General features: G+C 46.4%; 1 protein-coding gene across 2 annotated transcripts in view; it reads right to left on the bottom strand.

Moving 5' to 3' along the window:
• Positions 1–15,232, bottom strand: part of fam193a (family with sequence similarity 193 member A) — a 109,055-nt gene that overhangs the window by 77,758 nt on the left and 16,065 nt on the right. For both annotated transcript variants that reach the window (XM_039750086.1, XM_039750088.1), the window contains exon 2: positions 2,253–2,318. In XM_039750086.1, the coding sequence (XP_039606020.1) occupies positions 2,253–2,318 (66 nt within the window). The remainder of the gene's footprint in view (positions 1–2,252; positions 2,319–15,232) is intronic.

Raw genomic sequence — 15,232 nt, 5'->3', positions numbered from 1 at the left:
CCGCTGCGAGATTTAAAAAGAGGCCAGTTACACAGAGGAGGAGGGTTCTTGTTGTTTCGTGATGGAGTTATCGATCCGTTTGCCTTCCTGTTTACTGCCAGTGGATTCCTGTTTTGTCCGGGATCGTCTCCTGTGTCAGTGTATGGACTGTCTGGTGTCTTCCTGCTGCATGAGGACTGTATGACGGTTTGTTGTCAATCTGCAAAGAAAGGAAGGAGCACTCCTAATCCCCTCACACGCCTTCAGCAGGTACAGTGGGCATAGAAAAGAATCCCCCCCTTTGAAATATTCCCTTTATTTTACTTTACACCCTTAAATGAAGACACACAACGCTAATATTTCTTCCCAGCTTTACTTCCTCAATGCCACCTTTAAAATAAAGCGAAAGACCTCACAGCTACAGTTCAGAAAAATGATCAAAAATCAAAAACAAGACCTACTGAGACTAATAAAGGATCAGCCCCCCCATGTCAATGACATTTTGTTGACCCCCCTTTTGCTTTAATGCCAGCCTTGAGTCTGTCGATTCTTCTCTATCAGCTTTGCCCACCTGGACTGAGCCCACTCAATATTTGCCCCCCCAATCTTCTTTACAGTTGAGCTCACATTGGACGGTGAGTGTTGGTGGTCTGCTATCTTCAGATCTTTCCACAGATTTAGGTCACACCAGGACATTCACTTTTGTCTCCTTCAGCCAGTGGGTGGTCCAGTTTTCTGTGTCCTTCGGGTCGTCGTCATGCTGAGAGGTGAACTTTCTGCCCGTCTTCAACTTTCTGACAGAGGGGAGCAGGTTTTCCTCCAGAATTCGATGGTATTTTGCCCCTCCATTGTCCCTTCTACACTAAGGAGAGCCCCAAGGCCCCCATGACAGGATGCTGCCCCCTCCATGCTATACTGTCGGTATGGTGTGTTGTGGATGGTGAGCTGCATTGATGGGCTGTTTGGCGTTGAGGCCCAATAGTTTGATTTTAGGCTCATCTGACCAGAAGACCTTTTTTCCACTTGGTATCAGAATCTTCAAGGTGCATTCTGGGAAAGCTCAAACGAGCCTTAATGTGGCCTTTCTTGAGAAGTGCGACCCTCCTGAACAAGCCATAATGGTGGAGGAGCGCTTGTGAAATTGTTGTCACCTGCACACCATTAATGACCACTTTGTGCCACCAAATCCTGTAACTCCATCACAGTGGCCATTGACCTCTCGGTGTCCTCTCTTACCAGTGTCCTCCTTGCTCTTCCATCCAGTTTTGAGGGTCCAGGGAGGGTCCCAGTACTACCAAACACTTCTTTATGATGGCCTTTACTGGGCTCCTTGGGACTGATGAAGCCTTTGAGATGTTTTGGTCTCCATCTCCTGCCTTATGTCCGTCCACAACTCTGTCCCTGAGATCTTCTGAAAGTGTCCTGCCACCCACAGTCAGTTGTTTGCTCTACCAAGCAAGAGAATGAATGGACCAGGAACATCTTCACTAATCCCACTCATTACAACTGAGAACCGGTGGAAGGAAACCAGTAACTACAATGGGAATGGTGGGCCCTGACCCCTGATGGAGTTTAGGGGGTCCTTTATTAATCGTCAGGATTTCTTGTTTTTATTTTTTAATATTCTTCTGACCTGTAGCTGTGAGATCTTTCACAGGTGGCACTGAATAAGTGAAGCTGGGAAGAAATATTAAATTGTGTTTACATTTAAGGCTGTAAAGTAAAAGAAATGGGAATATTTCAAGGGGGGATTCTTTTCTATACCCACTGTAGGCCTGATCTTCACATTGACATACGGCGGGTGGGCTGATCTCTGGACTGTCCACCTCCATCACTTCATCACATCGGATGCCGTTTTTCATGGACTTCATCGTGTTATTGTTGAATTTGTGTTTATTGTGTATCGCCAGAAGGGACCTGGGGTGGGATCGTTTTAATTAGTACAGTTTTATTCGTTTATTATCGCTTTATACAGTTTTCTATTTTTGTTTTATTACCGGTTGCTTTTTGTCTCTGTGAGGCAGTGTGTGTGGGTTGGGTGCGTCTCTGGGCTCTCCACCGAAAACATAAAGAAATCACCGACCTATCGATGGTGTGAATGTTAGCTTGGGTTTTATAGTCCGGTGTCGTCATGTGCTGCAGATTTAAATGGCCGCGCGGCTGTAGATTTGGCCGTTATTCACCTCCGTGGACCTTTACAGGTGACCTACTTAAAAACAGCAATTAAGAAAAAGAAATACAGACTCTGACAGTCAAAAAAAGAAACAAAATACCTGTGGAACGCCAGTAAACTCCGAAGTGATGGGCGCTTCAGGAAATTGAGTGCCATTAATTGAAACCTGCAAGACAACGAAAAGGAAACAAAAAAAAATAAATGTTAAGAGTTTCTTAGAGTAATACTGGAAAAAACGGCGAGAGCCAAAAATCAAGCAGCGACATAAACGTAATTAGGGATGACACGTCTTAAAACGAAGTCTCCTCTTACATCTGAAGGGATGCCGCAGATAGGATTAGACACTCTCAGATCAAGAAGGCCCCCTTAAGACCCTCTACGGGCACACCATGGAGTCGGCCCTCTCTGGCTACACAACATTCTGCTGGGAGCCAAACCTTCAAATCACAGAATGATGATAAACTCCGACCATTTCGGTAGGCACTGCTAGAACGTACCGCAAGTGTGTGAACTTTCAGACTGAAATGCATTTTTAACAAATCGGCCGAACACTAATAGTGCACGCTGGCACACCCCCTACCCGTCAAAATGGCTGTCAAACACTGCAAGTCTGCGCCCCTCTCAAATCGACCAGTGATTTTTCTTCTCACTAGTGCAATGGCTCATAGTGACTCTGCCACCGCCATACGCAGCGCAAGACGCAACTTCTTCCTACTCCACCTTCGTCTTTGCTTTGACTTGCCACACAGCATTCTGGGTAATACCCATACGGGGACAGACTCGCGTATCACACACATCAGTCCATACACAAGGGAGACAGCAGCACCAAATCCCACGGCCCACGTTGTGTTTCAGGTCTCGCTAATTTGAGAGTCTCAGTATTAGTATTATCTTATTTTTTGAACTCGGTACATCGGCGTTATGGCTCCTGGAACACAACAAATGTCACTCTGGCCGAGTCAGGAAGCGTTGCTCAGAAACAGAAGAGGATATTCTGTACGTTAGTCTCCTGTTCATCTGTCCACCTCCGACACAGAACGACATGAACACACAACATGACGACCGTCCCAGGATTTGTGCTTTCCTGTTTAGCGCTGCTACATAAATACAACGCGTTTTCTGCCGTCGATCGGGTGTTGTGGGGATGATTCTTACATCCGGATTTCGACAGCGGTGCCCCAGAGGTGGAACGTCCGGTTTTACTGGTTTCTGTCGGGGAGTCGTTTGCATAAAGCGCGCCGTTTTAAAGAAAGAAGGGGGAAGAGGAGGAAAAAGGGAACAAGAATCGGAGGGGAAAAAAGCAGATGAGCTGCTGCACGGGCCGTGTAAGAAGTCCTGTCAGAAGGTGGAAGTGATTCGTTTTATCGGGGAAATGAACGTTCCACTAATTCCTACGGACTTGGGTGAGCTATTTTCAAAGGCCTTACAGTATTGTGTCATGGGGCAAGACTGACTGTATGTCTCTGATGACGAAGAGCTGGGAGTCCTCGTTTTGCCAGCCGGCATCAGCGGGGCAGAGTTGCGGACAACTGTGAATTTCTTTACCTTATCTGGATGGGGAATTGGGGAAGGAATATTATTATTGTGAATAAATATTTGTGGCGCTACAATATAACGGTTATTTAGGGGGGGCAGGGGGTGGTGCACGTGTGAGCGATTGGATTCTTTTTTCATTTTATGTTACACTCGTTATTTGATGATAGATATCGACTATTGGTTTTTTGTGGGCCGTAATGTACCGGCATTAAGGGACTGAACCGGGTAGAATAAAGGGCATACGGGAAATTGTTTGGGGCGTGATATTGGCCTATCCTTTTATCATCTGCCGTTACCTAGGACAGACTAGCGGTAGCAATCGGCTCGTGTTAGCACGTGGGACGAATTGTTACACACACACCCCGAACGGAGCAGAAGAGCCCACAATGCCATCAGGAGTCTGAACTGATCCCCAGCCAAACAAGCACTAGAGGACTCCATCTTTGGTGTACCCACCCTAAGCCTTCTCGTAGTTACACTGCCATGCAGCTCCTGAAGGTCCTCTTTCAGTGGTGTGTCTGGGGACCAGTCGGACACCTCACTGATGACACTGCGGGATGGACTTCATCAAACCGCCCCCAGACAGACACTGAGCCACACGCCCGTCTCCAGCCCTTTGGCCACAAATGTCACAGTTCGAGCCATCAGTTCATTTTCGTTTGTGCGTATAGGCGAGTAGTTTAGCTTCATTTTCACCTCCCAGTTATGGCTTATTTGGTCACAACTCTTCCATGAAGACCACTTCTGACAGGACTTCTCTGGATCTTAGGTGGGTGCGCTAAGGTCCCCAGTGCTTTCAGCCAGCAGCGGCGGTGGACACTTTTGGACTTCAAAGGCTTGAGGAATTTCTCGCTTTCTGCCAGTCTGTTTGAACTTCTGTGGAGGAGCTCGGGCAGCGCGTGAGCAAAGAGCCGATGCCCACCTTGTATCTTCCTGCTACGCTCATTTTTCTCACGGTGTAAACCACCACATTTACCCAACTGCACTTTTTTCCATCTGGTGGTCCCTGCCCAGTTTGATTTCCTTGACCCATCCGTTTCTGTCCCAGTTCATCACTTTGGTCAACCTACACGTCAGCGCCTTTATCAGGTGAGAGTTCACATTTCTCAACTGGAGTTGAAGGCTTTGAATACAACAGCAGCAGCAACGCAAGTCGGGGTCTTTGAGACCATCTTTGTGTTTGAATCACAGACTCCAAAAATACCAGTCTGGGGAGCAACTGTAACCTGTATAAGGGTGGGCTGTACGTCACCAGCCGTCTACTAATAGTTCAGGACCGAGGGGGTAATTAGAGAGGTAGAAGTACACAAAAAAGAGACAATTATTCTACAACAGCACTTAAAAAAAAACACTTACTGATATAAATGTTTCAACAAAGAAAAAATATAGAAAACACAATTATGAAAAATGGAACGTGTAAAACACCACCGAGGCCCTTACGCCGGCCGATGAACACGCAGTCACTTTCAGTTCGGGTGAAAATAGTCAATCAAACGAAACTCATTAAAAAGCAAACAGGAGCCGCTGTGATTGGCTCTCAGGCAGGTTTCTCAAGCTGCTCCTTGACATCGACCAACTGCTCAGCCACCAGGCACCCTCTAACGGCCACATCTGTCGTTACAAAGGCGTCTCAGTTCCCCTGGGCAGCTTGTCTACACACAGGGAGATACCATTTTCACTCGCCTCGAACAAACATCTAAATATCTGACAGCAAAACACACACAAACACTAAATAATGATAACGATACTAAACACGGCCATTTATACATAACCTGGAGGCTACGAAGACACGAAAGAAAGCGTTGCAGCACACATGCACTACTGATCCAAAGCAGACTCCCCTGTAGACTGAGCGCAGCTTCGGCGCCACCTTTAAAACACCGGCCGGTGAACAACGACAACGACGAGCAGGGAAAACAAGAAAGAAAGAAACGAGCTGCCTGCCGGCGTGTCCAAAACCGTTTCTCTCGCCGACATATCGTTATTACAGCTGGCACAGAACGCTATCGGTCATCTTGCTCTTCGGTATCCGTCACGCTGTAAACTCCGAGGGGACCACTCTACTCCTCGCCCACTCCTCACCCCCTGCACTACATGCCAGCCACTTCAGGTCTCTGCCGCTCGTGTTGTGGAGAGGGGGGCTGAACGCACCCCAAGGAGACGCGATCGCTTCACCGAAAGCCCCTCTTAAACGGTGAGACAACGGGACACGCACACACGATTTATTTCTTTTTTCTTTTTTTACCTCCTCTTTGCTCAATCAGCTGCTGCGAACGTTAAAAAGCCTGCACAGCAGCTGTCCTACTCTTTGTCTTTTATTTCCGGCCCCGGGTGGGTGCAGTTAAATCTTTTGGCACAAAGTCTCGTCTCATGGGACGCGAGTTCTTGAGATCTTTTACTTTATAATTTAAAAAACGGAAGAACAATCTGAAAAATCTAACAACATCATATTAAAGTGTGAGAAGTTCTGAAAAGAATGATACCAAACATAAAACATCCATCCTAACTACAGGGTCACGGGGGTCTGCTGGAGCCAATCCCAGCCAACACAGGGTGCAAGGCAGGAAACAAACCCCGGGCAGGGTGCCAGCCCATCGCAGGGCACACACCAAGCACACGCCAGGGACAATTTAGGATCACCAATGTACCTCACCTGCATGTCTTTGGACTGTGGGGGGGGAAACAGACGCAGACACGGGGAGGACATGCAAACTCCACGCAGGGAGGACCCGGGAAGTGAACCCAGATGGGTCTCCTAACTGCGAGGCAGCAGCGCTACCCACTGCGCCACCGTGCCCCAAAACATAAATATGTAGGTTTTAATATAAGCCTGATTTAAAAAGTGTGACAAAATGTGACATAAAGTCACATAAAATGGTAAATTCATACCATATACATACAGTAGAACCTCTGGTCACAAACGTTTCCGAACACGTACAAAACGTTTGCATCTGTTCACGACCTCACGCCAGTTTCCCGACGCGCGTTCATACGCACCAATGATCTCCCCTTGTCCTTTGTTTGCGTATTCCGGGCCTAACAAAGCAGCCGATGTTGCAAAAGGAGTTACAACGTTAACCGAGCAGAGGCCTCGAGTGCTGGAAGAGGTGGAAGAACTGCTGCTAGTGCGGTGGAACGAGAAACGCCTGGCAGGGGACAGCATAAGCGAGGCGATCGTATGCGAGAAAGCCAGGAAGATTCATGGCGATTTGCTGAAAAAAAATCCTTCTTTGAGTGGCAAAGGTGAGGAATTTAAAGCCAAAGACTGGCAAGAGAAGCGGCATTTCATTTTTTTTTCCATGTGCTTAAAACTCATAAAACAAGGTGTTTACAGCGAGCGGTTCGTAAAGGTCTGGCGCAAACTCTTTGGCCGCAGCGAGCGCTCCTGTTACCTACTGTTTACAGCGGGATGCAAAAGTTTGGGCAACCTTGTTAATAGTCTTTATTTTCCTGTTGTTACGATAACAAATGTCAGTTAAATATATCATATAGGAGACACACACAGTGATATTTGAGAAGTGAAATGAAGTTTATTGGATTTACAGAAAGTGTGTAATAATTGTTCAAACAAAATCAGGCAGGTGCATAAATTTGGGCACCGTTGTCATTTTATTGATTCCCAAACTTTTAGAACTAATTATTGGAACTCCAATTGGCTCGGTAAGCTCAGTGACCCCTGACCTACATACACAGGCGAATCCGAGTATTTAAGGGGGTCCATTGTAAGTTTAATGTTCTCTGAAGAGTAGCAACATGGGGGTCACAAAACAACTCTCAAATGACCTGAAGACCAAGATTGTTCACCATCATGGTTTAGGGGAAGGATACAGAAAGCTGTCCCAGAGATTGAAGCTGTCTGTTTCCACAGTTAGGAACATATTGAGGAAATGGAAGACCACAGGCTCAGTTCAAGTTAAGGCTCGAAGTGGCAGACCAAGAAAGATTTCGGATAGACAGAAGCGACGAATGGTGAGAACAGTCAGAGTCAACCCACAGACCAGCACCAAAGACCTACAACATCATCATCAACATCATCATGGAGTCACTGGGCATCGTTCAACCATTCGGCGCACTTTACACAAGGAGATGCCGTATGCGAGAGTGATGAAGAGGAAGCACAAACAGAGCCAGCCGCTTGCACATTTGGACAAGCCAGCTTCATTTTGGAATAAGGTGCTGTGGACTGATGAAACTAAAATGGAGTTATCTGGGCATAACAAGAGGCGTTATGCATGAAGGGAAAAGATCACAGCATTCCAAGGAAAACACCTGCTACCTACAGTCAAATATGGTGGTGGTTCCATCATGCTGTGGGGCTGTGTGGCCAGTGCAGGGACTGGGAATCTTGTCAAAGTTGAGGGACGCATGGATTCCACTCAGTATCAGCAGATTCTGGAGACCAATGTCCAGGAATCAGTGACAAAGCTGAAGCTTTCAACAAGACAACGACCCGAAACACTGCTCAAAATCCACTAAGGCATTCATGCAGAGGAACAAGTCCAACGTTCTGGAATGGCCATCTCAGTCCCCAGACCTGAATAGAATTGAAAATCTGTGGTGTGAGTTAAAGAGAGCTGTCCATGCTCGGAAGCCATCAAACCTGAATGAACTCGAGATGTTTTGTAAAGAGGAATGGTCCAAAATACCTTCAACCACAATCCAGACTCTCACTGGAACCTGCAGAAAGCATTTAGAGGCTGGAATTTGTGCAAAAGGCGGATCTACTAAATATTGATTTCATTTCTTTTTTGTGATTTTGTTTGAACAATTACTGCACACTTTCTGTAAATCCAATAAACTTCATTTCACTTCTCAAATATCACTGTGTGTGTCTCCTATATGATAGATTTAACTGACATTTTTTATCGTAACAACCAACGATTTATAGAGGAAAATCATGACTATTAACAAGGTTGACCAAACGTTTGTATACTCACACGCGCGTACTTTACGGAGATCCGGAGGAATCCAGCAGGTGGCAGTGCGAGATATCATTCGCTGTGTTGTGAATTGCCAAGTGCGAGTCTATCTAAAGATTCTAAATGTGCGGAGAGTTGGAATATCACAACTGTCACGTGTTCTGTGTGGTGATCTACTGCTGCGTGCCGCGGCTGTCAGGTCCAAGAATCTCGTAGCGATTAAAAACTGAGATGACGTTTACGATGGCCTGCTTTAATAATAAAGTAAACTACGAGGTTAAAGTGGACATTGCGAGATTAATCACAAAATAAAAGAATGTTTTCGCCGTGGCTCAAATACAGCGCTGCTTGCTGTACATTATGTTGCTGTTGTGAAGTCGCAAAAGAAAAAAAAAAACGGCCCAAAAGATGTTATGTGAGAATTTTAAAATGCATCGTGTCATTACGATCGGGAATATGCGACGCTTGAATATAAAACATTTGTATGTCAGCATTTTGCTTCACCTCATCGAGCCATTCATCAAACACTGAAGTGCGCACTTCGATCTCGTAGGATCTGCACAGCGGCTTTCTGTCACACGTCGATAGTGAACAGAGACTCCGACGTCACGTTCCAGCTGTCAGCACACTGCGCCCCCCCGACTGTTAGCTGGTACTGCAACTCGCACTTCTGAGGACCTGCTCAGAGGACGCGTCAGATGAACGCTGGTAACGCGTGGCAGCCATGATATGTGCGCATTCTGAGCGTGGAGAATAACCGAGCCCTGACAATGTTCGTGTTCTCCGTGTTATTCAATGATTTTACATTTAGTTTACTATTACACGGTGCATTCTACGGGATAATCAACTATTTCTGTGCTTAAAAAAGGTATATATTCCCATACAGTTCGTACAGTCAGGAATGGATTAATTGTATTCACGTACTCTCTTATGGGGAAATTACGTTCGGGTCACAACCAGAGTTTTGGAACAAATTACAGTCGTGACCAGAGGTACCGCTGTGTGTGTGGGTGTAACATACACACGTACATAATGCTTGTATCTCAAATCAATTTTGACCATTGAAATTAACTGAAATGAGAACCCTAATTCAAATAAAAATTTTTGTTAAATGTTTTCAACATAAGAAAAATGTGTTTATAATGAACAAATATCGTAAACAAACAAAATAAAACCTAATATATAAAAGAGAACCTAAAGAAATAAACAGATGCTGGTGAAGCCGATTAGCGTATTGTAATGTTTTTCTCTTTCACGTCACTTTTGCTGAACTTCATTTTCTTCTTCACTAGTTTTTTTTTTTTCGTTTTCGCCAGGCGTTCGTCACTTTCGTTGTTTAGTCCTCCTGTTTAGAATGTTTCTGAAATGAGTTAGGGGAGTGTCATTAAATGGCGCCGCTGCACGATCACTTCTAACTTTTTCAGGGTCTTTCTATTCTTTAAAGTTCAAAACTTTTCCCCACATTGCAAACACTTCGTTTATCTCACTCCTCCTCCGCGATACCGATCTCCTGCTGAACCTCGGTATGTTGCCGCGTCTGCAGTTCCGTCAACTCCTCCGTCGTCAGCTCCTCGGAATGCGCGACCGCAAGCGCTTTGATGGCTCGTATTTCAAATTTTGGCTCGTAACTCAAGGCAAAAAAAAAAAAATCGACCTAGTGACGGCGTGTATCTCAAAAAACTCGTACGTTGGTACGCTCGTATCCCAAGGTCCCACTGTATGTATGTATGTGTAATCTCTCCTGACCTTCTAAAATATTGTCATTTCTCCTCGGGGACTAATAAAGTATCTATCTACTCTATAGTGTCTTTCACAGATCTATCTAACTATTGTGATCGTGTGAGGCTCAACCATCGGACTGGATCAATGTGGGGAGCCAACTGGGTGACCGTGTTTACTGCCAAACCGCATGATGGCGGAATCACAAAACAGAAACCCACACCCACGGCAGAGAATTGTTAGGAGCTCAGGTCTGGTTTGGTTTGGTGGGGGTCTCCAACGAGATACCACCTTCTGTCAGTTTCCCTCTTCCCCTGGCTATGGGAGTATCAAGAGTCGACAGCGCCCTCTGTCTGTCTGTCTGTCAGTGACCCAGTCTTCCTAGTCCGTGTGCTCGAGTCTTAAACTAATGCCGCAGTTTCTTTCCTGCTTACTGGCGGTGTGTAAGCAGCACTCGGGATGTGGAGATGGACGGAGGAGCTGCACACTTTACTGGAGTGTGCAATTGAAATTCTTCATTGCAGTTATAACACCAAAGGTAATAATCGTCAGTTATTAATTTGACATCGTCATGTACCGCAGTTCCTGTTCCTAATTTTCGAATGAAAGGCCGAGAAGATAAACAACAATTTTTTATTTTCTTTTTTTAGTATTAGTGGAGGGCACTATAAAGGTCACCAAAAAAAGATGAACCTTTAATAAGTGCCTTTTTATAACCAAGAACGACACCATTTAGAAGTACAAGCCATACATGGCCCCAGACAGACATTGTTTTGCTCAAAAGAAGGAGGCGAAGTGGAGACAAACACCCGTCCCCGTGGATGTCCCTCAAGCTTCCCGAGGCGGCGCTCACTCCTGTCACGGCCATGCAGTGACAATGCCATCCACGTCTTTGATGACGACACACAGGAAGCACAAACAGCAGTCGCGCTCACAAAAGTGACACCACCCTCCCGTTGACGTACCTCTCGGGTCTGGCAGACAGGCGGGACGAGCCGTCACAAGTGGAACTGGCCAGAAGGAAAAGGGTGCAGGCTGGCCCAGCACACACAAAGAGAGGGTGACATGATTACTACTGCCTGTCGGTCAGACTGTGTGGCGTTTCCCCGCCGAGAGGTCCTGACAATTGCAATTCGCTTCCTCCTCTAATGTGTAAACACTTGCTAAACTGCAGCAAAGCTTTAAGGCATTCCCTCTGCGTGACTGACAGCTGGCACGGTTAGACGCTGCCATCGGCCACCGCTTGACAATTACAGACACGTGAGCTCCATCACTGCAGACATGTGTCACCCGATTGTACAGGTCAGTGGGGACCTGCACCCTCCACTCCAGATACACAGCTGGGCTACCAGGTGTACAAAGACTGCCGGGCACATTGACGGGGGGTCCACTCCTGCTGCCATTCAAATACAGGGAGCTTCACTCGAAAGAGGCCCTGAATATTCTGTGAAGACTCTCACTAGGACGAAGCAATCTGAACGAAACAACGTGCAACGTGCTCCTCAGTTTATTAAGGAGCTTCAAACAAGCAATGAGGTGGGCACCGGACCGCCATCGCACTTCCGTTTGCAACTTCTGGGTGCCTAGTGCCCGTAGCCCTTCACTCAGTCAGGATGGTGATGCACCGTATCGAGCAGCGCGTCTTCATGGTGCGAACCTACTGGCTCCCCAGTTCACTTGAATGATGTCAGAGTCAACTGGATGATCACACGTTAACGGAAGGTGACTTCCAGCAAGATGGAGCAACGTGTCACACATCGTAAGGCAAGGAACCTGGCAGAAACAGAGTCCTTCAAGGGGCTTTGGCCACCACGGGCACCGGATCTGACACCACCAGACTTCTTCCTTTGGGGTCTGCAGGCCTAACACTGTGGAAGATTTGAAGGAAAACATCCAACGTGAAACTGCTGCCCCCGACCCCGAGACGCTTGCCGATACGTCCAGGAACATGGAGTGCCTTTTCGAAATGTGTCTGGCAGACAATGGAAACCACTTCCAGCATGGCACGTCATGCAATCGACTACACAAACACGTCAAGGCACAGAGCGGACTGCTTTGGTTCAGAATGCTTCATCCTAATGGGAGGTACCACAGGATTTCGGGGTCTCTTTCGAGTGACTCCCCCTGTATATTTGAAGATTTACTTAGAATTCATACGAACCCTCACTTTGGTATCATTTCACAGCCTAAAATAAATGGCCCAGCAGCACAGCCACATCCTCATAATGGCTGAAAGTGAACGCACGACAGGCGGAGTTTTTCATTTACACTCAACTGTATTGACGTGAACATTTTTGAATTCTATGTGTCAGCCCTTTAGTTGTTTCTCCTCATAACTACTCTAATTATAACCCAAGAAGTTCAAACTTCTACACATAATAGGGAGAGAACGACGTGGTCCTCCTGCCAGAACTTCTCATCCTCTCCTCACGGTGACTGAAGACGAGCAAACCTGAAATGTGAGGCCTTAAGAACTGAATGCTTACCTGTTTGGGACTGGCTGAGGATTTAAGAAACGTGATACCCAGTGAGACACGGCCAGACGTAAACTGTGCAAAACGCTGGTTGCCAGGTAGACCGCGAAGGCCAAATGCGGGACGTCCATAACAAGGAAATGACAGACCTGAGGGCGGCTGACAGGCTGTCAACTGAGAATCTGAGCAGGCCAGATAGGATAGCTGCTCCTCTTCACAGCACAACATGGCGTCTCCTACTCCAGAAGGTATGGAACAGCAGGACCACTTCATCGTGTTCACCATACACTTTCAGGTTCGAGGGATAGGAGACAAGATGTGGACAGCAGACCACCCAATTATTTTAGTACAGGACCACCTGACTGACTGAGGTTTCTTCTTCCCCAAGTGGACTGACTGGTTAACTAATAAACAGATCTGAATGTGAGCTCTCGGTGTTGGCTCTGGTGTTCACCCGTGAAGACCAACATCAAGATCTCAGACCATTCTGAACGAGAGAGATAAGGGGGGAAAAAAACCACAATCAGAGGCCTTCCATGAACACTGGGCATGGCCATTACAACAATTCAGAACATTCGGTGGGAAGTCAGTGACGGAAAACAAAGGTGGACATCGTGAGAGCGGCGAAGAAAAACCCCCAAAACGACGGCCAGCGACATCACCAACGACCACAGGGAAGAAACGGACGCATCAAAATACACCACTGGAAGAAAAGGTCGAGGGCAGAAACATAGCAGCCAAACTACAAGATGGAGGCCCACTCATCACTAGTAAGAATCGGAAAGCCAAACTAGAATTTACAAAAACAAATGGCGAGTGGCCTCCCCTCGACTCTCTCGTACACTCAGATATGGAGATGGATACTGGAGGAGTAAACCGCCAGACAAGGATTAGCTTTTTAGATTACGGACAATAACTCTGAATGATATCAGCGAATTCTAAAGGAAAATGTCAGGCCATCTGTCCATGAAGTGAATCTCAAGAGAAGGTGGGTCACGCAGCAAGACAACGACCCTCAGCACACAAGTCGTTCTACCAAAGAATGGCTCAAGAAGAAGAAAGTGAATGTTCTGGAATGGCCAAGTCAAAGTCCAGTTGACATGTTGTGGAAGGACCTGAAGTGAGCAGTCGATGTGAGGAAAGCCACCAACATCCCAGAGTTGAGGCTGTTCTGTACGGAGGAATGTGCAGGAATGAGCAGAAGTTACCGGAAACGTTTAGTAAGGGGGGTCACAGCAGATACTGAAAGTAAAGGGTCACATACTTTTGCCAGTCACTAATACTGTATGTGATATTCCATCATTAAATAAATGACCAAGTCTAATATTTGGGTCTCATTTGTTTCACTGGTTTCTACTTTTAGGACTTGAGTGAAAATCTGATGAAGTTTGAGGTCGTATTTATGCAGAAATCTAGAAAATTCTAAAGGGTTTCAAGCACGACTGTAATTACAATTCATCTGATCACTCACTTCAGAACATTCTGGAGTCGATGTAAATTGTTATCATAAAAACAGAGGAAGCAGACTTTGTGAAAATTCGTATTTGTGTCCTTCTGGCCACGACTGGCCCACGACTTGGCCCTTAATGCTGCAGTACGTCTGAGGACATATGGGCCTCACTGTGACCCACAGCGGAAGAGGACACGAGACGCTTCGATGTCAACGGCAAAAATAAAAGTTGAAATTTTGAACTCTTACCTCATTTTCATCTTTTGATCACAAACCCAAACCTAGCAATGCCCTGAATGACCAGCCTGCTGATTTTCACCACAAAAGACTCGACTGGGCGCTCAGGAAATTGGCCGATTTGTCAGCACCCGCCTCCCTAAGCTTAGTGGAGCTGGCACGCGTCGTTTACTTCTCGTATAAAGAGAGCAGCAAGGCAGACTTTAAAATAAGGACTGGTGGTCTCACTCCGGTTAAGAAAGTGGAGCCATAAACTGAGAAAACGGGAGTCGGAGGAGAGACGAGCGGCAAGAAAAGCTACTGCAGGAAATCCATTTAGTCTGTTAGTTAAGAGAGACGCTGCTCGTCCGAGTTTGTGTCAAGTGCAGCAGCTTACGGCTGAACGGAGTGCCGAGTAAACCTCGGGCGTGTCAGCTGGACAGCACAATGCGCCCGCTTGCCCAGTAAACTTGTGAGGCACGTCAGCCGTGTGCCTTCTTGAGAAACGACTTAAGAACGTTTGACGGATCTGCAGCCTGTTTAAAGGTTCGTAACGAGTTTATTGTCCGTCTGTCAGTGTGTTCAGGCGTTCTGGCGAGGACTGCATAATTAAAACAGTAATCCAAAGTTAGAATTACACCCCGAGAACTGGGAATGTCGAGCCACTACACTGGAAAAAGGAAGCTGCAAAACATGTAATAAATGAATATTTTAACAGCACAAAAAGCTGTCGTGCAATTTCAAACATGCTGAAGACACACTGACC

This window comes from Polypterus senegalus, chromosome 4 (assembly GCF_016835505.1).
Source record: "Polypterus senegalus isolate Bchr_013 chromosome 4, ASM1683550v1, whole genome shotgun sequence".
Classification (NCBI taxonomy): domain Eukaryota; kingdom Metazoa; phylum Chordata; class Cladistia; order Polypteriformes; family Polypteridae; genus Polypterus; species Polypterus senegalus.
This window is presented reverse-complemented; position numbering and strand designations above follow the sequence as displayed.